Below are 25,276 nucleotides of genomic sequence, written 5' to 3'. Positions count from 1 at the left end.
TGAGTGACGTGTTTGAGTGTCCAAACTTCCCTCTTTATCTAGTTAAATACTTCTTTACATTTGTAAACATCATGAAATCTACTGATTTCAAAAGCCCAAACACATGTTATTACAGCAATTCAATTGTTGAGGTGAGAAAAAATGAGAAGGGCTTCACTCTACCACTTAATCTATGACTGCATGCTATTAAAACCAAACAAAAAGAATCCACTGTGGCTGGAAGGGCTCTTTTGTACTCACTGTCTCTCTGGAGACTCAAACAGAATCCCCCTTTTTTTTTCAGTTTCACTTGTGTAGGGTACCTGTCCCCACCCCTTCAACTTGTAGTTTGTCTGTGTCCTTGGATCTCAAGTGAGTCTCCTGTAAGGGAGCACGTAGATGATCTTGAGTGAGCGATAGCTTTGTTTAGTATTATGATTTCCTGTCTACCTACCTACCTGTCTATTTATCTATCCATCTATCCATATCTATCTATCTACATATGTATGTATGTATGTATCTAATCTATCATCTATCTATATCTACCTGCTATCGTCTATGTACCTAATTAATCTGTATGTATATCTATCTGATCTATCAATCATCTATGTATGTATCTATTTTCTCAGTTTTGTCAATGTTCTGTCACTAGGTGCACATTCATTCCTTAACCTTCCCCACTTAGAATGCAGTCTGTTTCCAGTGAGTCTCAGACTAAGACATATGGATACACATACACAGTAATGGCTTAGTGTGATGTCACATTTCCTCCTTGTATTGACCTGCTTCACTGAAAGTCAGCATTTCTCTTAGATTTTTTATAAAAGTTCACATATATGTAAATGGAAAATTCACTACCGATATGCTGTGCTTGAGTGGACAAACTACCTGACTTTTATTTCCAACTAATTTTTGTGTCTAAAAATCGTATCATTAGCCACTCAAACAAAGTAATGAATCGAGAAAATTCTTTTGCAGCAAATATTTATTTAAACGCTTAGTATGTCCTTGGCATTGAGGTAACTCTATCAATAGAAGAGTCAGCAAGTATCATATATACTAGTGCAAGTGATGTATGTAAATTATTTCCTTTGATTATCTCAACAACTCTGTGAAGTACATCGTGCACCAGATGAGTCTGAGGTTAGTGATTTTCCCCAAAGTTACCCGAAGCTGTTAAGTGAGAAATTTGGATTTGCACAGAGTGTTTGATTATAAATAGTCTACACTATTAACATCTTCAGGCTCTTGTATCTTCCTTCTTTGGAAATTGCAGCTTCAGAAGAGTGGCAGATGTTGTTATGCCAATGATTATATCAAATATACCAACAATTGATTTGGAAACAAGGGTACAAGTGAGCTGAACAGGTGTTTTAGTAATTGTATAGCAGGAAGAAGCAGTTATGTAGTGATGGTACTTAAGCTAGAAAATGAAGACTATGTAGGAGTTAAGCAGCAGAACAGGGAGTGGAAGAGTATTTCTAATAGAGGAAATCAAGTGGCTAAAGGATGTAGAGCAGGAAAGAGACTGGGACATTTGAGGAGAAGATAGAATGTGGCCAGTTCTTGCCTCAAACCTTGGAAGAGTGGGGAAAATAGGCCATAGAGTATGTCAGTTTAGATAGAGATGCTCATATGTGGGTTTCCATGTTGAAAATATTGGAAATTTTTAGCAATTACCTGTGTCATGAAACAGAAGGGTAGGTTTAGGAGTAAGACTCCCCAAATGGGAAGTTTTGTAAAAAAAAAACAATAAGTAAATAGATACCTTGGTTACTTTGTAAGGCTCTGCTGTACCACAGTACTACACACTGGATTGTTTACACCACAGACATGTATCCTTTCACAGTTAGGGGTCTAGAAGTCTGAGAGTGGAGTGTCACCAGCTGGGTTCCTGCTGAGGGCTGTGGCCTGGGGTCTGCTCCATGCCTCTCTCCTAGGTTCTGGTGGGTTTTGGCAGTATTTGGCTTATAGAAGTGTTCCCCCAAACTCTGTCTTGTCAGTCACATGCCATTAGGCCTACATGTATATCTGTGTTCAAACTTCTTTTTTTTTCTTGTTATTAATCTACAATTACATGAAGAACATTATGTTTACTAAGCCCCCCTGTTCACCAAGTCCCCCCCACACACCCCATTACAGTCACTGTCCATCAGTGTAGTAAGATGCTGTAAAATCACTACTCGTCTTCTCTGTGTTGCACAGCCCTCCCCATGCTACACCCTACGTGCTAATTATACATGATAATTGTAATACCCGCTTTCATTTTCCCTGCCCTTATCCCTCCCTTTCCACCCATACTCCCCAGTCCCTTTCCCTTTGGTAACTGTTAGTCTATTCTTGGGTTCTGTGATTCTGCTGCTGTGACGTTCCTTCAGTTTTTCTTTGTTCTTATGCTACACATATGAGTGAAACCATTTGATACTTGTCTTTCTCCGCCTGGCTTATTTCACTGAGCATAATACCGTTTAGCTCCATCCATGTTTTTGGGAATGGTAGGATCTGTTTTTTTCTTATGGCTGAGTAATATTCCACTGTGTATATGTACCACATCTTCTTTATCCATTCATCTACTGATGGACATTTAGGTTGCTTTCATATCTTGGCTATTGTAAATAGTGCAGCGATAAACATAGGGGTGCATCTGTCTTTTTCAGACTGGAGTGCTGCATTCTTAGGGTAAATTCCCAGAAGTGGAATTCCTGGGTCAAATGGTATTTCTATTTTGAGAATTCTGAGCAACCTCCATGCTGCTCTCCACAATGGTTGAATTAATTTACATTCCCACCAGCAGTGTAGGAGGGCTCCCCTTTCTTCACAATGGAGAACGTTGCCAACATTTGTTGTTGTCTTTTCAATGATGGCGATCCTTACTGGTGTGAGGTGATGTCTCTTTGTGGTTTTAATTTGCATTTCTCTGATGAGAAGCGATGTGGAGCATCTTTTCATGTGCCTGTTGGCCATCTGGATTTCTTCTTTAGAGAACTGTCTATTCAGCTCCACTGCCCATTTTTTAATTGGATTATTTGCTTTCTGTGTGTTGAGGTGAATGAGATCTTTATATATTTTGGATGTCAACCCTTTACATGGTATGTCATTATGAATATATTCTCCCATACTGTAAGGTACCTTTTTGTTCTACTGATGGTGTCCTTTTCTGTACAGAAGCTTTTCAGCTTGATATAGTCCCACCTATTCATTTTTGCTTTTGTTTCCATTACCCGGGGAGATATGTTCATGAAGAAGTTGCTCTTGTTTATGTCCAAGAGATTTCTGCCTGTGTTTTTTCCTAGGAGTTTTATGGTTTCATGTCTTACATTCATGTCTTTGATCCATTTCGAATTTCCTTTTGTGTATGGGGTTAGACAGTGATCCAGTTTCATTCTCTTACTTGTAGCTGTCCAGTTTTGCCAGCACCATCTGTTGGAGAGACTGTCATTTCCCTGTTGTTATGCCCATGGCTCCTTTATCGTATGTTAATTGATCATATATGTTTGGGTTAATGTCTGGAGTCTGTATTCTGTCCCACTGGTCTGTGGCTCTGTTCTTGTGCCAGTACCAAATTCTCTTGATTAGTGTGGCTTTGTAGTAGAGTTTGAAGTTGGGGAGAGAGATCCCCCCCACTTCATTCTTCCTTCTCAGGATTGCTTTGGCTATTTGCGGTCTTTGGTGTTTCCATATGAATTTTTGAAGTATTTGTTCCAGTTTGTTGAAGAATGTTGTTGGTAATTTGATAGGGATTGCATCAAATCTGTATATTCCTTTGGGCAGGACGGCCATTTTGACGATATTAATTTCTCCTAGCCAAGATCATGGGATGGGTTTCCATTTGCTAGTGTCCTCTTTAATTTCTCTTAAGAGTGTCTTATAGTTTTCAGGGTATAGGTCTTTCACTTCCTTGGTTAGGTTTATTCCGAGGTATTTTATTCTTTTTTATGTAATTGTGAATGGAATTGTTCTCCTGATTTCTCTTTCTATTAGTTCATTGTAGTTGTATAGGAAAGCCACAGATTTCTGTGTGTTGATTTTGTATCCTGCAACTTTGCTGTATTCTGATATCAGTTCTAGTAGGTTTGGGGTGGAGTCTTTAGGGTTTTTTATATACAATATCATGTCATCTATAAATAGTGACAGTTTAACTTCTTGTTTCCCAGTCTGGATTCCTTTTATTTCTTTTGTTTTGCCTAATTGCGGTGGCTAGGACCTCCAGTACTATAAAATTGAATAACAGTGGGGAGAGTTGGCATCCCTGTGTTGTTCCCGATCTCAGAGGAGAAGCTTTTAGTTTCTTGCTTTTCAATGTGATGTTAGCTGTGGGTTTGTCATATACGGCCTTTATTATGTTGAGGTACTTGCCCTCAATGCCCATTTTGTTGAGAGTTTTTAATCATGAATGGATGTTGACTTCTGTCGAATGCTTTTTCAGCATCTATGGAGATGATCATGTGGTTTTTGTCCTTCATTTTGTTGATGTGGTGGATGATGTTGATGGATTTTTGAATGTTGTACCATCGTTGCATCCCTGAGATGAATCCCACTTGGTCATGGTATATGATCCTTTTGCGGTATTTTTGAATTCGGTTTGCTAATATTTTGTTGAGTATTTTTGCATCTACGTTCATCAAGGATATTGGTCTGTAGTTTTCTTTTTTGGTGGGGTCTTTGCCTGCTTTTGGTATTAGGGTGATGTTGGCTTCATAGAATGAGTTTGCTAGCATTCCCTCCTCTTCTATTTTTGGAAAACTTTGAGGAGAATGGGTATTGTGTCTTCTCTGTATGTCTGATAAAATTCTGAAGTAAATCCATCTGGCCCGGGTTTTTTTTACTTGGGTAGTTTTGTAATTACCGCTTCTGTTTCGTTGCTGGTAATTGGTTTGTTTAGATTTTCTGTTTCTTTCTGGGTCAGTCTTGGAAGGTACTATTTTTCTAGGAAGTTGTCCATTTCTCCTAGGCTTTCCAGCTTGTTAGCATATAGGTTTTCATAGCATTCTCTAATAATTGTTTGTATTTCTATGGGGTCCATCATTATTTTCTCTTTCTCGTTTCTGATTTTGTTGATGTGTGTTGATTCTCTTTTTCTCTTACTAAGTCTGGCTAGAGCCTTATCTATTTTTATTTTCTCAAAGCACGAGCTCTTGGTTTCATTGATTTTTTTTCTGTTGTTTTATTCTTCTCAATTTTATTTATTTCTTCTCTGATCTTTATTATTTCCTTCCTTCTGCTGACTTTAGGCCTCATTTGTTCTTCTTTTTCCAATTTCGATATTTGTGACATTAGACTATTCATTTGGGATTGTTCTTCCGTCTTTAAATATGCCTGGTTTGCTATATACTTTCCTCTTACGACTGCTTTTGCTGCATCCCACAGAAGTTGGGACTTTGTGTTGTTGTTGTCATTTGTTTCCATATGTTGCTGGATCTCCATTTTAATTTTGTTGTTGATCCATTGATTATTTAGGAGCATGTTGTTAAGCCTCCATGTGTTTGTGAGCTTTTTTGCTTTCTTTGTACAATGTATTTCTTGCTTTATACCTTTGTGGTCTGAAAATTTGGTTGTTAGGATTCCAATCTTTTTGAATTTACTGTGCCTCTTTTTGTGGCCTAGCAATGTGGTCGATTCTGGACAATGTTCCATGTGCACTTCAGAAGAATGTGTATCCTGTTGCTTTTGGATGTAGAGTTCTATAGATGTCTATTAGGTCCATGTGTTCTAGTGCGTTGTTTAGTGCCTCCATGTCCTTACTTATTTTCTGTCTGGTGCATCTATCCTTTGGAATGAGTGGTGTGTTGAAGTCTGCCAAAATGAACGCATTGCATTCTATTTCCTCCTTTGGTTCTGTTAGTATTTGTTTCACATATGCTGGTGTGCTGTGTTGGGTGCATATATATTTATAATGGTTATATCCACTTGTTGGACTGACCCTTTATCATTATGTGATGTCCTTCTTTATCTCTTGTGACTTTCTTTGTTTTGATGTCTATTTTGTCTGATACCAGTAGTGCAACACCTGCTTTTTTCTCCCTGTTTGGATGGAATATGTTTTTCCATCCCTTGACTTTTAGTCTGTGCATGTCTTTGGGTTTGAGGTGCATCTCTTGTAAGTAGCATATAGAAGGGTCTTGCTCTTTTATCCATTCTATTACTCTGTCTTTTGATTGGTGCATTCAGTCCATTTGCATTTAGGGTGACTATTGAAAGATATGTACTTATTGCCATTGCAGGCTTTAGATTTGTGGTTACCAAAGGTTCAAGGTTAGGTTCTTTAGTATCTTACTGTCTCACTTAACTCGCCTATTGTGGTGTTATGAGCACTGTCTGGTGATTCTTTATTTCTCTCCCTTCTTATTCCTCCCCCTCCATTCTTTATATGTTGGGTGTTTTATTGCGTGGCCCTTTGTGTTTCCTTTGACTGCTTTTGTGGGTAGTTGATTTTATTTTTTGCCTTTAGTTTGTATTTGGTTGGTCTGCTTTCTTTGCTGTGATTTTATTTTCTCTGGTGACATCTGTTTAGCCTTAGGAGTGCTGCCATGTCGAGCAGTCCCTCTAAAATACCGTGTAGAGGTGGTTTGTGGGAGGGAAATTCCGTCAACTTTTGCTTGTCTGGGAATTGTTTACTCCCTCCTTCATATTTAAATGATAATCGTGCTGGATACAGTAATCTTGGTTCAAGGCCCTCCTGTTTCATTGCATTGAATATATTATGCCATTCTCTTCTGGCCTGTAAGGTTTCTGTTGAGAAGTCTGATGATAGCCTGTTGGGTTTTCTTTTGTAGGTGCCCTTTTTCCTCTGTCTAGCTGCCTTTGAAACTCCTTGTCCTAGATCTTTGCCATTTTATTTATTATGTGTCTTGGTGTTGTCGTCCTGGGGTCCCTTCTTTTGGGAGTTCTGTGTACTTCCGTGGTCTGATCAATTATTTCCACCCCCAGTTTGGGGAAGTTTTCAGCAATTATTTCTTGAAATACACTTTCTATCCCTTTTTCTCTCTCTTCTTCTGGTACCCCTATAATGTGGATATTGTTCCTTTTGGATTGGTAACATAGTTCTCTTAATATTGTTTCATTCCTTGAGATCCTTTTATCTCTCTCTGTGTCAGCTTCTATGCGTTCCTGTTCTCTGGTTTCTATTCCATTAATGGCTTTTTGCATCTCATCCATTCTTCATTAACATCCTTCCAGAGATTGTTTTATTTTTGTAGTCTCCCCTCCCTACTTTGTCCATTAGCTCTTGCATTTTTCTCTGCAGCTCCATCAGCATGGTCATGACCTTTATTTTGAATTCTTTCTCAGGAAGATTGGTTAGGTCTGTCCCCCCAAGCTCCTTCTCAGGGGTTGTCTCTGTTAGTCTGGTCTTGATCAAATTCTTCTGACTTTTCATGGCGATAGAGGTAGTTGTGGGGAGTTGGCGCATGTGTCAGCTGGGAGAACATCCCTTCTTGCTAGTTTGTGGCCTTCGTCTCCTGTGAGAACAGCGACCCCTAGTGGCTTGTGCTGGGCAGCTGCATGCAGATGTGGCCTCTAAGTCTGGCCCGAGCGGCTGCTCTCGGTGTGGCCGGCCTCAGGTTGCTGCTCCACTGTGGCAGAGCTTTGCCGGAGGAGGAACGTGCCAGAGGCTGTTCATCGCCGTGAGGGGCCTCCAAGCTCCACTGCCGCCCAGGGGGTTAGGGCGCCCAGAGTTCCCCATGATTCCCAGCTTCTGTGCTGAGCACGCCAGGACGCTTCCGTCCAGCTGTGGGGCCCCTGTCCCTTAAAGACTTTCAAAAAAGCCCTCGCTTTTCTTTTGTCCCAGGGGCGCCAGCTGCGCTGACCCACTTGCAGGTTTTACTGTTCTGTTTCCCTAGTGTCAAGCACACCATGCACTGTGTGTCTCCGCTCCCAGTGTGGATGACTGGGGCTGGTTATTTAGCAGTCCTCGGCTCCTTCTGCCTCCCCGCTCCGACTCCTCTCCTCCCACCAAGGAGCTGGTGTGATTGGCACGCTCAGGTCCCACCGGGCCGTGGTTTGTATCTTACCCCCTTCGTGTGGCGCTAGGGTCTCGCAGATGTAGATGTAGTCTGGCTGTTGTACTGTATCTTCTGGTCTCTCTTTTAGAAGTATTTATATTTGTTGTATTTTCAAAAATATATGTGGTTTTGGGAGGAGATTTCGGCTACTCTACTCACGCCACCATCTTCGCTCCTCCTCCCTCTGTGTCTTTTGATTGGTGCATTTCCTGCATTTACATTCAGGGTAATTATCGATAGATATGTACTTATTTCCATTGCAGGCTTTGCATTCGTGGGTACCATACGTTCAAGGTTAGCTTCTTTGCTATGTAATCGTCTAACATTAACTCACTTATGCTGTTATAAACACAGTGTGATGATTCTTTATTTCCCTCCCTTCTTTTTCTACCTCCTCTACTCTCTGTGTTTTAGGTGTTTAATTCTGTACTCTCTTGTGTTTCCCTTAACTCCTTTTGTGGATAACTGATTTTATTTTTTGGCTTTAGTTAGTATTTGTTGTGCTTTCTTTGGTGTGATTTTATTTTCTCTGGTACCATCTATTTAACCTTAGGAGTACTTCCATCTAAAGCAGTTCCTTTAAAATACACTGTACAGGTGTTTTGTGGAAGGTAAATTCCCTCAACTTTTGCTTATCTGGAAATTGTTTAATCCCTCCTTCAAATTTAAGTGATGATCTTGCTGGATACAGTATTCTTGGTGCAAGGCCCTTCTGTTTCATGCATTATATATATGATGCCACTCTCTTCTGGCCTGTAAGGTTTCTGTTGAGAAGTGTGAAAATAGCCTGATGGGTTGTTTTCCTTTGCAGGTGATCTTTTTTCTCTGGCTGCTTTTACTACCCTGTCCTTGACTTTGATCTTTGCCATTTTAATTATTATGTGTCTTGGTGTTGTTCCCTTGGGTCCCTTATGTTGGGAAATCTGTGGGTTTCCATGGTCTGAGACTATTTCCTTCCCCAGCTTGGGGAAGTTTTCATCAATTATTTCTTTAATGACACTTGCTATCTCATTTTCTCTCTCTTCTTTTGGTACCCCTATAATGCGAATATTATTCCATTTGCATTGGTCACACAATTCTCCTAAGTGTTCTTTCATTCCTATAGATCCTTTGGTCTGTCTCTGCCTCAGTTTCTCTGTATTCCTGTTTTCTATTCCATCAACAATCTCTTGCACCTCATCCAGTCTGCTCTTAAGTCCTTCCATTGTTTGTTTCATTTCTGTTGTCTCCCTCCAGAATTCATCCCTGAGCTCCTGCATATTTCTCTGGAACTCCATGAGCCTGGTTATGACTTTTATTTTGAATTCTTTTTTAGGAAGACTGGTTATACTTGTCTCACCAGGCTCTCTCTCTGGAATTTGAGTGATTTTGGACTGAACCAGGTTGTTCTTCCTTTTCACGGTGATAGAAGTGATCACTGGCGAGTGGTATGTGTGTCAGGTGGGAGAAGAGAGTCCCTTCCTGTTTTCTGGTAACCTTTCCCTTCTCTGCTTCCTGTGCCCGTTAACTGCACACAGGGAGCAGTCTCTGGGTTAATCCCCTGAGCTACCTTGGGTGGGGCGGCCCTCAGGATCGCCTTAGGCACTGGCAGGGGTTGCAGGCGAGCTGCATGTGTTCTCCTGCGAGAAAGGCACCCCTTTGTGACTTCTGGACTTTGCACCGGCTTCATTAAGCTTGTGCCAGGCAGCTGCTGCGCACAGGGGGCAGTTTCTGGCTCTGACTCTGACTCGTTTAGGTGTGCGCTGGGAGAAGATTCTGTGTGGTTGCTGTGAGTGGGGCTGCTCCCCTGCTGGTCTGCAGCAATGGTGCTTCAGTGGTTTGCTTGCAGTGCCCACCGGGGAGAATGAACAGGCTGCTTATCGCTATGATGGGCTTCGGAGCTGTGTTGCTACCCAGGGGTTTAGGGCACCTGACGTTCCTTCACATTCCCAGCCTGCTTTTCTGTGTGTGCCAGGACGATTTAGTCCACCTGTTAAACCCTTGTCCCCTTACGACTTTTAACGTGCCTGCTTTTCTTTTGTTCCAGGGCAGCCGGCTGTGGGGACCTGTTCATGGTCTCCTTCTCGGAATTTACTTTCCCATTTCTGTCATATCCCGTACACCGTGCTATGTGGGTCTGTGCTCCCAGTGCAGATTACAAGGGCTGGTTGTTGAGCAGTCCTCTGCTTGCACTCCCTCCCCAGGCTGATGCTCTTCCTCACCCCAGTGAGCTGTGGTGGGGGGAGTGCACGGGCCCCACCATATTGCAGTTTTGTATCTTACCCTTTTCGTGAGATGCTGAGTTCTTGCAGATGTAGGTGTAGCCTGGCTGTTGTCCTGTATCTTCTGGACTCTCTTTTAGGAGTAGTTGCATTTGGTGTATTTTCAAAATCTATATGGTTTTGGGAGGATATTTCTGTTGCCCTACTCACGTCGCCATCTTGAGTGAGTCCCCTCGTGGTTTTAATTTGCATTTGCCTGATGATTAGTGATGTGGAGCATCTTTTCATGTGACTGTAGGCCATCTGTATGCCCTCTTTGGGAAATGTCTCTTCCGGTTCTCTGCCCATATTTTAATGGGTTCTTTGTTTTGTAGTATATTTATCCAATATATATTGGATGTCAGCCCCTTATCAGATATATCACTTTCAGATATGTTCTTCCTTACAGTAAGTTGCCTTTTCATTTTGTCGATGTTGTCCTTTACTCTACAGAAACTTTACATCGATGAAGCCCCTCTTGTTTATTCTTTCTTTAGTTTCCCTTGCCTGGGGAGGTGTGTCGAGAAAAAATTTACTCTTGCTGATTTTCAAGAGATTCATGCCCATCTTTTCTTTAAAAAGTTTTGTGCTTTCATGCCTTTAGGTATTTAATCCATTTTGAATTAAGTTTTGTGCATGATGTTAGACAGTGATGCAATACCATTCTCCTGCATGTAGATGTCTGGTTTTCCCAGCACCATTTATTGAAGAGACTGTCTTTTCCCCATTGTATATTCTTGCCTCTTTTGTCATATTTTAATTGACCATATAAGTGTGGGTTTACTTCTTAGTTATCTGTTCAGTTCCATTGATTCATATATTCTTGTGTCAGTACCATACTGTTTAATTCACTGCAGCTTTGTAGTATAGCTGTTTACCCCCAGCATTGTTCTTCATTGTCAAGGTTTCTTTGGCTCTTCAGGGTCTTTTGAGGTTGCATATAAATTTTAGGATCTTTTCCTCTAGTTGAGTGAAAAATGCGTTTGGTTTTTTTATAGGAATTGCATCGAATCTGTAGGTTGCTTTGGATAATATGGCCAATTTAACAATATTCATTCATCCTATCCAGGAGCACGGGAGAGCTTTCCATTTATTTGTGTCTTCCTCAGTTTCTTTCATCAGTGTCTTAGAGTTTTGAGAGTACAGGTCTTTATCTGCCTTGGTTGAATTTTATTCCCAGTGATTTTATCCTTTTTGAGGCAATCATAAATGGGATTCTTTCTTAAATCTCTTCCTGGTAGTTCATTTGTATGTGTAAATGTGGCAGATTTTTGTGCATTGGTTTTGTTTGCTGTGACTTTTACTGAGTTCATTTATTAATTCTAGTAGTTTTTTGATGCAGGTTTTAGGGTTTTGTCTATACAGTATCATGTCACCTGTAAGTAGGGGCAATTTGACTTCTTCCTTGCCAGCTTGGATGCCTTTTACTTGTCTGGTTGCCGTGGCTAGGACTTTCAGGACTATGTTTAATAAAAGTGACAGTGGGCATTCTGGCCTTGCTCCTGACCTTAGAGGATAAACTTTCAACTTTTTGCAATTCAGTGTGATGGCAGCTGTGAGTTTGCCATATATGGCCGTTGTTATGTTGATGTATGTTCCCTCTCTACACACTTTGTTGAGTTTTTAGCATAAAAGCATGTTGGGTTTTGTGATCCTTTTTAGTACCTATTGTGATGACAATCGTTTTTGTCCTTCCTTTTGTTAATGGGATGTGTCACATTGATTTGCAGATACTTCACCATCTTTGCATCCCTGGAATAAATCCTACTTGTTCTTGGTTAATGAGTTTTGTAATGTATTTTTTAATTCAGTTTGCTGCTAATTTTTTTGAGGATTTTCACAAATGTGTTCACCAAGGATGGTGGTGTCTTAGTGTTCCTTTTTTGTTCTGTTTTTGTTGGATTTGGTATTGGGGTGATGCTGATCTAATAAAAAGGTGTGAAGTTTCCTTCCTTTGCAATGTTTAGAAGTAGTTTGAGAAAGGTAAATGTTAACTGTACTTTAAATGTTTGGTGGAAGTAATTTTTTAAAACCATCTGGTCCTTGACTTTGTAAATAGTGTTTTTTTTTTTTTTTTTTGATTATCAGTGCAGTTCATTACTGTTAATCTGTCAGTGGAGATGTTCTATTTCTTCTGTCTGGTTCAGTTTTGGAATATCGTGCATTTCTAGGAGCTTCTTACAACAGCCTCTTGCAGTCCTTTGTGTTTCTGTTGTGTCAGTTGTAGCTTTTCTTTCATTTCTGACTTGAGCTGTCTATTCATTTACACATGGCCATCCTTTTGCCTCGTCTCCATTTGTTGATGTTGGTGAACTCTAAATAAGCAAATGGAAGAATAAAGTCTAAAGGCCCTGTTTTCTGTGTGGAAGTGCTTTCATTTCTTTGGCGAGGTTCAAGATTCTGTAATCTGTTGGGTCCATTTGTGAACTGTCTGTTCTATTTCATTTATTTGTGTGTATTTATTTATTTATTTACTTTTATTTTATTAATCAGGAGAAAAGAAGTGCAATTTATAGTGTGGCTTGACATTTAAGTCATAAGTTTCATCTTAACACACCTGCCCAATAGAAGGGTGAATGACCTGTGGAAACCTCTGGTACGTGTTTGTTCTAGACATCAACATCAAGACAGCTGGGTTTTTTAAATGGAGGGTGTCAAGCACGCATTTGGTTTTGACTGGTAAAGCAGGTGGTTAGAACTAGTTGAGTTTTAGGTGTTTGAAAATATTCAGGCTAATGAAGACAGGTTTACAGATCAGGGTAATACTGTAGAATGGAAATACAATTTGTTCACTTAATCTAGTGCAGTTTTATAACTTTCTAATATGTAAGTTGCTTGCCTCCTGAAATTGGAGTTACATGCTTGGCAAGTCTGTTATCCACTTGCAGCCAGGAGGGTCCTTGTTGTTGGAGCACAGATAAGAAACAGGGCAACTAGGAAGACGTGCTGTGTTAATTTTTTTCTAGAAGTTTGGTAGTTAGTTTGAAGATTTCTAAATAGCAAGGCAAAATCTAATTTCTCAGTCATCTTCTGGATCCATTAGGATGAAATTGCTGCTTTGGACAGTTACCATGAAGTCTCAGTCAAGGGCTGTTAAGTTCTGTTTCTTCAGTGGTTTCTGTCAGGGCAGAGAAGGTGTCAGTGCTTTTGTGGTTGGGAGACTTGTTGTTTGGGGTTACTCCGATGCCGGGGTTTTTGCTCACGAAGTCGAAGAATGAGCTTCACAAACACTCAAGGTAGGAGAGCAAGGTACAGGCTTTTATTTAGAGATAAAGCGAAAGGACAGAGCTCGTGGCTCACACCTGGAGGGGACAAGAGAGGCCCTGTGTGTATTCATTTTAAATATGTTCCTTTAATTATTGCAGCTGTGCAATTAAGCTTGAAATTTTAACATTTGAGTTCAACTTCTTCTTTATCATTGTATAGATGAACAGGTATTCAAATGAATTGTCACTTCCTGCAATATAGTGTGGTAAGGTTACTGTTGGGATTACTTGGGGGCTCTAAGTCCATTTGAGGAAAATGGACATCTTAGTAATGGAATTTTGATCATTGGCAGTATATCTCTGTTGTTTTGTTTTTTCTTTCATTGCTGTCAAAAATGTTTCACATGTTTTTCCCCAGAGATCTACAAGTATTTTGTTGCATTTATATTTGAGCATTTGTATTTTTGCATTTTTTGGTTGTGGTGGATGTAAATGATACTGTTTCTAACATATTCCCATCATATGTTAATGTTTGACTGAAAATCCGAATTTTTTATGTTCACTTTGCTCTTAAGTTTATGGTATATGTGTAAAATCCCATCTGGGCACAGAGCATCAGGCTCAATTTCTGTTTAAACTTAACCATATATTTTTCACTGAATAATCATATATTGGATTTGAGCCCTTTACCAGGACTTCTAAGAAGGGGCCCAACCATCAGTAGTGACTATGTTTGAGCTATGGGATGCCTGAACCTGCCTTTTCTGGCATGCATTGAGCACGTGTGCTCATCCTGTGCACTCTGGTACCTTTGCTAGAGTGAAGACTTGAGCTTTTGTATGTGCAGGACCCAGGAGGCTGGGCTGCAACTTTGGGATGCCTTGGGAGCCCAGTCCACCAGGAGGAAAATGCGTCCTGTGTTGGGGTCCTGACACCTGCAGATGGGGCTTTGCCATGATTTCTTCTGGATGTTTCTGTAAGGAGTGAGTACAGAACCGGCCATTTTCTGTCATATTCCTAGATGCTTTCTTTATTAAATTCTCATATAGTATTGTAACATTTTTTTTTACGTGTGTTGCATAAAATTTCTTAGGTAAATAGGGCTGGTGTTATCTATACAATAAAACTGTTATGAAAGACCAGAATTAGATTATGTAATAGCTCCAGGGTCTGGGGCATAGTGTGTGCCCAGAAAGAATAATATTTTGTGAATTTAAAATGCTTTATGGAAGCAGATCAAGTGAGGAATGAGCCAGCTCTTAGAGCTTTGTGCCCTTGTGTGAATCATCTTTAAGGATCTGACCCCGTAATAATTAATGCGCAATGTTCCTCATTCACTGAGGGTTTCTAAGGATTAACTTTATATTATTCTGTATCGTTTTGATTCAGGATTGTTTCTGTAGAGAAATGCCACTTCAGCATCATATACACAGTCATAAAATTCATATCAAGAAATGGGACCAGCCAGTCTTCCCTGGAACCTGAGGCAAAGAGGAAAAAGTCACACCCTAGTAAGTCCCTTCAGTCACCTGTATTGTTACTTTTCCAACATTAAAGTAATTGAGATCCACTGAAAAGTGGAAGTTTAAGTACATTAAAATTCAGAACATTATTTTGAGTTCTACTATTTTATTGATACCAAACCAGAATTTAGTATGCTTTTATGTCCCTAGCTTTTGAAAAGCTAACTTCTCAATATGTTGCTATCCCTTGTGGCTTGTCATTTTCAAATGGGATTATCATTGTGCTTGATGATTTCTCCTGAATGAGTGTTGAACATAATTTTTAAAAATTAACTTCCTTCACTAATATGTTCTTTGCCAGACCTCTGTGTGAATGTATTTGTTAAAAACATGCATAAATTAACCAAGGGAACATGTATCTATTTTGATACATGATTTGCGTGAGCAAATTTTATGAATCAGGTTTAGAACAAAATATGATGATGTCTTTTGTCTCCATGCCACCTACTGGATGCTGCTTAACACCATCTAAGGTGAAGTTGTTACCAAATGAGACACACCTGTTTCCACTCAGTCAGCATACAGCAAAGCCAAACACTGACCTGAGCAGTGAAACCAAACCCTGACTTTGGGATGTGGTTTTTTTTAACATAGGGAAAGAAGGTGGGCGTTCCCCAAGCAAGGAGAACGGATAGCTAAAGTTTGAAGCCCTGCACTCACTATTGGCTTACAAGCAAGGGCTTATAAAGGTTATGGGAAAGGGTTGCAGGATGTGTGATGAGCTTGTGGCATTGTTCTGACGGGTCCGTGGTGAGGTGACGGGACTGTTTGAGGAGTGTTAGCTGTCAGCCTTCTGGCGCCACTGAGGCTAGAGTTCACTTGCTCATTGTCAGGAGGTGGCTCGTCTGGTGGAGCCTAAATACCTGTAAAACAAGTCAAGGATACGTGAGTCAAGAGTCAGTCTGTGGCCTTGAGGGGGAAATCAGAGTCCTGGGCCATTTTAGTTTGCTTTACCTTGGTTTGCAAACCCCATTTTCTTTCATCTTAACTTACACATTCTGATTCCCATACTGTGGGTCATATTTGATGGACCCAGTCTTGTATATCATTGAGATGTCTGAGGGCCTTTATTAGACAGGGAATGCCTGTGCAGTCACAAAACACCTTTAGGACTGAAATCACCGTAACGCTTAAGAGCCAAAACATTGGATGCTTTTTCTAAATGACATGCATTTATGGAAAACAGATTTCTTAGGTTCCAAGTAGAAATCTGAAGGTACTTTACTTTTGTGTATCTTGGTTTCTGAGATAACAGTGAGATGTTTCTAATGTCCTTCCTATTTCATGTGCTTCCTTCTTGTAATAATTGCAAATTCAAGTTTCTTTTTAGCATGCACATTCCTTTACTTTTTTGGTCTATTTTGAGCTTCAGAAAAAATGTACATAAACCTTGCTTTAGCTTTACATTCCTCTAATATACTTTCTACCTAATGTTCTTTATTGGTAAGCTAGATGACAGGCATTCTAACAAGCATGAGGAATTACATATTGTCCTGGTTTTTCACTAGAGCTGTTTTTTAACCATTTGTTTATGATTCATAGGATCATCTCATCATGATCAAGTGCATTAAGTTTGAGAGTCTGTCTGTGCCAGCGTGCTTCTGAGTTTAGCACTGTGTATTTTACGTGTTACAACTCCTGAGGGAGTTTTCTTAATTACTAAAGGAATCTAAAATTTTCTGGACTATTCACAGGGGTTTTGTTTTAGTTTCTCATAACTATTGTATAGAATCTTTATTTTACAAGGGTGTCTATGTCTATAAAACCTATAGCATGCTGTAGGATTTACTTCTTCTGAATTGCTTTCATGGAGGAAGCCTGACACAGATTCACACACAGGGGAAGTAGGTGTTCATTCAGGGATTGTCTGCTTGAATTGTGGACAGTATCTGACCATGGAATTCAGATACTTTCTACCAATGCTTCTATTAATTCTCATAATGGTTAATTTCCTATGACCTTGGAATAATTGAATTTCTCTTAAATATTTAAAGAGCGTATGTATTATATCTCACAATGTAATATTTCAAGTTTACATATTTGTACTAAAGCCAGAAACATTTTCAATTTACTGTTTTTAATTTTCAAATTCATAAAGTATATACGTGTGCCTTATTAAAGTTTTACATTCGTACAACATACTTCCAAATTTATATCGTCTCATTGTGTTTTTAAAAACGAGTGAACTTATAATCATGCTGCTTGGTTAAATTGTCAGTTTTCAGGAGAGTCTTAAAATTATCAGGAGACACCTAAAATTTATTTCCAGTACTCAAAATACCATTCCACAGTGCTAATTTGCATAGAATTTAGTAATATTTTGTATCAAGATTTGGATTCAGCATAGTGTATATTCTCCTTTGATATTCCATGTATTAACTTTTGAGTCATGTTAACATGTGTCAAAGTGCACCAATTCCATGTAGTCCCCTACGGCAGCACAGGGGATGTCTGTTCATCACATAGCCCACATACCTCTGCACCATGAATTCCCCTCAAGGTCACGTTGCTCCTTCCTGCCGCTTGCCCGGTAATTTGTCCTTAGAGAATCCCACCCCAACAGAGCCAGAGTGGTGATTCTCTCTCTCCAGTCCCCTCTTCATGCTGCTGGGTCATACCTGCAGGGACAGACTCAGAGCAGCACCATGCAAGAAGCAAAATGACAGCTGAGACCCCAGCTTCTGTCCTCCGTCAGCCTCGTGGAGAGGACTGGATGCAGTAGTTTGGGGGCGCCATGGGCCTTAACGGGAGGAGCGGCAGTAAGAGGGAATGCCCTTGTCCCTGTCCTGTGCCCTGTGGCAAGGGTTCGAGAGTTTTCATAGCAGCCAGGTGAGGAAAGGCGTCATGATAGAAAAAGGGGTTTAAAGTTCTCAGTGTTTCCCCAGGCTCCACAAATTATCCGTCACACTGAAGGTACAGTAACAATACAATACTCATGTACTGCCTTCTGAATGTTCAGTTTCTTACAAGGTTGATTAGGTTTAGCTTTACAACTTGGTTCATCTGGGGTAAATCAAGCTCTTCGTCTGTAACGTATTTTGTGGTCAGATTGACTTAATGGCATAGTATGAGCACAGTCATTTAGAAGAGTGTTTTCAGATAATTTCAGACTTACAGAAAACCTGCAATATCCCTGATATTCCTTCATTCAGATTTTCCAGTGGTCACTGCACCACTACATTTGCACCATCATAGAAAATTGTCCACTGTATTTTTCCAATTAGAGGCATAATTTACCACAGAAATCCTACATGACCCACATTAGAAAATCAAAATTGTTGATAATTCTTACCTGCAGACCAGCTTTAAATATCAGTAAGTGCATCAACTATGAGAAAAATATGTCTGCATTCTGGACCATAGACTTTCTGTCATTTTCATGACCTCACTAAGAATTTTGCATCTATTTTCAATAAGAATATTGGTCTGCAGTCATGTTTTTTCATGGCATCCTAATCTGGATTGATGTCAGGGTAGTGGTGGCCTCATAGAGTGAGCTTGGAAGTGCTCTGTACTCTTCAGTTTTTTCGAAGATTTTGAGAAAGATTGACATGAATTCTTTAAGAGTTTGGTAGAATTCTCCAGCGAAGCTCTCCGACTACCAGAATCTCTTGTACAGCAAGTGTTCTCCTGTTTTTCATTCATTTATTCTTTCATCAAATATTTATTTATTTTATTTTGGTATCATTAATACACAATCACATGAGCAACATTGTGCTTACTAGATCCCCCCCATTATCACGTCCCCACCACATACCACATTACAGTCACTGTCCATCTGTGTACTAAGATGCTATAGAGTCACTACTTCTCTTCTCTGTGCTTTACTGTCTTCCTCGTTCCCCCGACTATGCTATGGGTGCTAATTGTAATGCCCATTACTCCCCTTCTCCCTACCTTCCCACCCACTCTCGCCAGTCCCTTTCCCTTTGGTAACCATTAGTCCAGTGTTGGGTTCTGTGAGTCTGCTGCTGCTATGTTCCTTCAGTTTTTGCTTGGTTGTTAACACTGCACAGATGAGTGAAATCATTTGGTACTTGTCTTTCTCCACCTGGCTTATGTCACTGAGCATAATACCCTCTAGCTCCATCCATGTTTTTGCACATGGTGGGATTTGCTTCTTTCTTATGGTTGGATAGTATTCTATTGTGTATATAGAATACTCCTCTTTATCCATTCATCTACTGATGGACACTTAGGTTGCTTCCATTTCTTGGCTATTGTAAATAGTGCTGCAATAAACATGGGGAGGGGGGTTGCATATGTCTTTTTGAACCTGAGAATTTGTTTTCTTTATGTACATTCCTAGGAGTGGAATTCCCAGGTTACATGGTATTTCTATTTTGAGTTTTTTGAGGAACCTCCATACTACTTTCCACCGTGGTTGAACTACTTTACATTCCCACCAGCAGTGTGGGACTGTTCCTCTTTCTCCCCATCCTCGCCAGCATTTGTTGTTCCTGATCTTTTGATGTTGGTCATCCTAACTGGTATGAGGTGAATATTGTGGTTTTAATTTGTATATCCCTGATAATTAGCAATGTGGAGCATCTTTTCATGTGCCTGATTGCCATCTGAATTTCTTCTTTGGCGAAGTGTCTGTTCATATCTTCCACCTATTTTTTAGAACGGTTATTTCCTTTTTGGGTGTTGAGGTGTGTGAGTCATGTATTTTGGATGATAACCCCTTGTTGGATATGTCATTTACAAATATATTCTCCCATACTCTAGGATGCATTTTTGTTCTGCTGATGGTGTCCTTTTCTGTACAGAAGCTTTTTAACATGATGCAGTCCCATTTGTTCATTTTTTATTTTGTTTCCCTTGCCTGAGGAGATGAGTTCAAGAAAAAGTTGCTCATGTTTATATTCAAGAGATTTTTGGCTATGTTTTCTTCTTAAGAGTTTTATGGTTTCACGACTTACATTCAGGTCTTTGATCCATTTTGAGTTTGCTTTTGTGTATGGGATTAGACAACAATCCAGGTTCATTCTCTTGCATGTAGCTGCCCAGTTCTGCCAACACCAGTTGTTGAAGAAGCTGTCATTTCCCCATTGTGTGTCCATGCCTCCTTAATTTTATATTAATTGGTCATATATGCTTGGGTTGATATCTGGGTTCTCTTGTCTGTTCCATTGTTGCACGGGTCTGTTCTTGTGCCCGTACCAAATTGTCTTAATTACTGTGGCTTTGTAGTAGAGCTTGAAGTCGGGGAGAATGATCCCCCCAACCCTCCACTTTTTCTTTGTTCTCAGGATTGTTTTGGCTATTTGAGTTCTCTATGGTTCCATACAAATTGTAGAAGTATTTGCTACAGTTCATTGAAGAATGCTGTTGTTATTTTGATAGAGATTGCATTGAATCTGTAGATTGCTTTAGGCAAGATGGCCGTTTTGACAGTATTATTTCTTCCTATCCTTGGGCACAGGATGTGTTTCCATTTGTTGGTATCTTCTTTAATTTCTCTCCTGAGTGTCTTGTAGTTTTCAGAGTATATGTCTTTTACTTCGTGGTTAGGTTTATTCCTCGGTATTTTATTGTTTTTGATGTAAATGTGAATGGAATTGTTTTCCTGATTTCTATTTCTGCTCATTTATCGTTAGTGTATAGGAATGCAAGAGATTTCTGTGTATTAGTTTTGTATCCTGCAAATTCGCTGAATTCAGATATTAGATCCAGCAGTTTTGAAGTGGATTATTTAGGGCTTTTGATGTACAATATCATGTCATCTGCAAACAGTGAAAGTTTAACTTCTTCCTTACCAATCTGGATGCCCTTTATTTCTGTGTGTTGTCTAATTGCTGTGGCAAGGACCTCCATAACTATGTTGAATAAAAGTGAGAAGGGTGGGAATCCTTGTCTTGTTCCTGATCTTAAAAGGAAAGACTTTCAGCTTCTCGCTGTTTACTATGATGGTAGCTGTCGGTTTATCATATATGGCCTTTATTATGTTGAGGGTACTTGCCCTCTATACTCATTTTGTTGAGAGTTTATATCATGAGTGGATGTTGAAGTTTGTCGAATGCTTTTTCAACGTCCATGTAGATGATCATGTGGTTTTTGTCCTTCTTTCTGTTAATGGCTTTTCTCATATTGTACCTTCCTTGAACTCCTGGAATAAATGCTACTTGATCATGGTGGATGATCTTTTTGATGATAATTTTGAATTCTGTTTGCTAATATTTTGTTGAGTATTTTTTCATCTATGTTCATCAGGGATATTGGTGTGTAATTTTCTTTATTTTGTGGTGTCTTTGCATGGTTTTGGTATTAGAGTGATGCTGGCATCATAGAATGAGTTTGGGAGTATTCCCTCCTCCTCTACTTTTTGGCAAACTAAGGAGGATGGGTGTTAGGTCTTCTCTAAACGTTTCATTAAATTCAGTGGTTTAGGCATCTGATCTGGGGGTTTTGTTCTTTAGGTAGTTTTTTGATTACCAGTTCAGTTTTGTTGCTGGTAATTGGTCTGTTCAGATTTTCTGTTTTTCTTGAGTCAGTCTTGGAAGGTTGTATTTTTCTAGAAAGTTGTCCATTTTTTCTAGGTTATCCAGTTTGTTAGCATATGATTTTTCATAGTATTCTCTCATCATTCTTTGTATTTTTGTGGTGCCCATAGTGATTCTTCCTTTATCATTTCTGATTCTGCTTACTTGTGTAGACTCCTTTTTTTCTTGTTAAGTCTGGCTAGGGACTTACCTATTTTGTTTATTTTCTCTAAGAAACAGCTCCCACTTTCATTGATTCTTTCTGTTTTATCTTTCTCGATTTTATGTATTTGTGCTCTAATCTTATGTCCCTCCTTCTGCTGACTTTGGCCCTCATTTGTTCATCTTTTTGTAGTTTCACTGTGAGTTTAGACTGTTTATATGGGACTGTTCCTCTTTTCTGAGGTAGGCCTGTATCGCAGTATACTTCCCTCTTAGGACGGCCTTTGCTGAGTACCACAGAGAGTGTCAGAACAGACTCCTGTAAGTGTCCGGCCAGCTAGGCTGAGGGACGGCAAGAAAAAATGGCACCCCACAGCCCCTCTTCCCCTGGATACATCTCCAGCATATCCCATCCCTCTGACACACATCCCAATGTTAATCCATAAATCACATATAATTTAGGTGCTTTTCAAACTGCTGGGTCTCAGATGGATCATCAGCACACCCGTCCTCCAGGAGCAGAGGCTAGGCCTCCGAGAGTCCTCTGGCCGTCCCAGAGTTCAGCCACACTGATTCTCAAAGCCAGAGGGCTCATCTTCCTGGGGCGGCCCTGGTGTAGGCTTCATCCCCTCACCCCCCATGCCTGCTCCCTCTCATTCATGGGGGGTGGGGCAGGACAGGAGATGGGGCTGACCACAGCTCTGCCCTTTTACCCTTCTCAGTGTGGCCTCTTCTTGTCATTAGCTATGGAAATTCTGTTTTGTCTTTAGGTTATTTCCAGAGTGGGGCATATTGCATGTAGTTTCCTAGGTGTGTACATGAGAAGAGGTGATCCCAGGGTTTTTCTGCCACGGTCTTCTCAGAATCCCCTCTGTAGCCTACTTTTCTAGGCCTTAATTCCCTCATCTGCAATGTGAAGAATATATATATATATAAGCAGGCCTTTAAGATTAATTCTCTTTTAGGTAAGATATTCCAAAAGTCTTTTTATAAACTAATTACCAGGAAATAAAGGATTCTGGAAGTACACTTACAAATAGAAAGGTGGTTTTTTTAAAAAAAGGAAGGTAACATTGTTTTATTTGAGCTATAGTTAAATTTACTGAAAATTGTTTAGCCAGAAATAATTTGGTAAATGATCAATTCACTGAATGACTAACAGACCTAAAACCGTCAGACCAGACACCTTAATCCAGGTTTAAAACATTCACCACAGGTATTTCAGGCAAGGCCTAGAATAGGTACAGTTTCCAATTGTGAAAAATGTAAGTTCATTCATTCATTTATATAACATTGATCAGTCAGGAAGTGCTAGGCATCCCAAATATTAATGTGAGAAATTGACAGTTGCCTAGGACTGCAGATCTGAGAGGAAATACTTGAAGCAAAGGTTTGGTGATACTAAAACTTAAAGAACAAAACAACAGCAAAAAAAATCTCAGTAAGGGATATGGCTGGTAATTGTAGGTCTGCTTTTGTTATGTAGCTGTATTCCTATTATTGTTATGTGTGTATGCAATTTAATTAGTAGTTTGATAAAACCTGTACATGCTTATGTTACTCTACAAGAAGATATGTCAAAGAAATAATCAATCTTCCCATGTTTTCTTCTGTCTGCTACTTCTGTAGCTTTTCTTCTTCCTTCCTAATTACAACCCTTAAATAGAATTTGTGCCTCATATCAAATTTACCGAGTATCATAGTTCTTCCAAGTGGTAAAGATACCTGAAGACAAATGCTGGGCATAGAAGCCACAGGGCATAAATCTGCAAAGAAGTAAAAAGCTAACCTTGTCAAACAATATTGCTTCTCTCTCACCAACTTTACATTTCCCTGTATGGCCCCGGAAGATGACTGGTTAGCCAGAGACGGGTAAGATTCCTCAAGGGAGGAACAACCTAAGACAGGCACAGTCGCAGGGGGGCCATCAGGTGAGAAATTGGGGATCAACAGAGGTGCGGCTTAGAACTTCACCCCCCTGTTTTGAGAGAAATCTTCTGCATACATGGATGTTTTGTCGCCCTTGTCTAGATTGGATTAACACACAGTCTACAGGCACAGACCTGATCATCTACATTTGCCCTCTTAGAGCACTAAATTATGTTTTCTACCTTTATCTTGCATCTACCTACCACTCCAGCATTTTATCTAAAAAAAAAGATAATAATAATAAGGGAGAAATGTGGGATTCACATATAAATCAAGTATAAAAATCAAATCTGACTTGATTGTTTATAGTTCATGATGCGTGATCAAAACTGAAAGTTTCTGTTATATCACTGCCCTTGCCCTGTTCACCATGTAAGAACTTATTCACTATGTAAGAAGTTGTTCACCATGTAAGAACTTGTTCGTTATGCTTCAGAAGATTGGAGACTGTTGAGAATTAGGCTTGGGGTGGATTAATGATTGTGCATTGAGTCCCCTATACAGAATTTTATTGTTAACCACCATTGGATCAAGAAATATGAGAGATGCCCTCTCAAACAAACAAACAAAATGAACTCAAAATTGATCATAAGCCAACATGTGAAGTGTAAGAGTTTCAGAAGAGAACACAGAACTATTCAGGAGTAGGAGAAGGGGAAGAGTTCTTGGCACCAAAGCGCAATGCATAAATTAAAGATTGATAAATGGGATTATCTCAAAATGCAAATTAAAAGCATAAATACATACCAGTAGACTAACCCATTCAATGGCTACATTTAAAGACTAATAATAACAAACGTTGGCAAGAGTTTGAAGCATTTGGAACTCTCAACATTGCAAGTGGGAATATGAGACAATACAAGCACTTTAGAAATTCCTAAAAATAAACACTGTATCTCCTAGCAATCCCACTTCTTAGTACTTACCTAAGACAAATGGAAAAATATACCCACATGGAAATGCCTCAAATGTTCATAGTGGCTTCATTCACAATAGCCCGAAACTAGAAATAATACCCACTAACTGGAGAGTGGATTTTGAAAAGTGGTACATCTCTATAAGGAAATACCACTTTCTAATAAAAAGAAAAAGAAGTGTTGATACACACATTATCAATGAATCTTAAACTAATTAGGCTGAAAGAAAGAAGTCAGATGAAATAGTGTACATATTGCATGGTTCCCATTTTATAAATTTACAGGAAAAGAAAACTACGTTGTCAAAAAGCAAATTACTAGTTGCCTGTGGCCAGGAGTAGAGAGAAAACTGCACTGTAAAGGGGCAGAAGGAATCATTGGGAGGTAATCGAAATGCTTTTTGCTTGATTGTGATTGTAGATTCATAATTGAATAATATATGTAAATGTGATCAAATTGTACACTTTAAGTGGATGTGTTTATTATTCTGAAGTTTATTATACTTCAGAATAGGTTTTTTTGAAATCCCCAAACTTGAGGTTGGAATATATTGGCTCTTTCTCATGTGATGGCATTGTTCTTCAGTTTGATTAGTGTGTGGATTACATGCATGTATACATTTGTCTAAACCCCTCAAACTCTGTACCTAAGATTTATGCGTTTTACTATATGCAAGTATGCTTCAAAAAAAGAAAAATCTCAGTAAGTTGGCAAATCATTCAGTGAAAGCTGACTTTTGGTGGAATGGGTTCCCTCATTTACTTATTTACTGCTCCCCTCCCTATTAAACCATCCTGAAGTATATAAACTCAAACAAAAATGGGAGCAACAAAAG

At 39.5% G+C, this 25,276-nt stretch overlaps 1 protein-coding gene across 1 annotated transcript in view; it reads left to right on the top strand.

The window, feature by feature from the left end:
* Window positions 1-25,276, top strand: part of LOC118910445 (bromodomain adjacent to zinc finger domain protein 2B-like) — a 117,254-nt gene that overhangs the window by 1,845 nt on the left and 90,133 nt on the right. Inside the window, exons 2-3 of the mRNA XM_057493914.1 lie at window positions 14,273-14,408; window positions 14,815-14,936. Of these exons, the coding sequence (XP_057349897.1) occupies window positions 14,880-14,936 (57 nt within the window). The 5' untranslated portion in view covers window positions 14,273-14,408; window positions 14,815-14,879. The remainder of the gene's footprint in view (window positions 1-14,272; window positions 14,409-14,814; window positions 14,937-25,276) is intronic.

The sequence above is a fragment of the Manis pentadactyla genome, chromosome 16 (genome assembly GCF_030020395.1).
Source record: "Manis pentadactyla isolate mManPen7 chromosome 16, mManPen7.hap1, whole genome shotgun sequence".
Taxonomy (NCBI): Eukaryota; Metazoa; Chordata; class Mammalia; order Pholidota; family Manidae; genus Manis; species Manis pentadactyla.
This window is presented reverse-complemented; position numbering and strand designations above follow the sequence as displayed.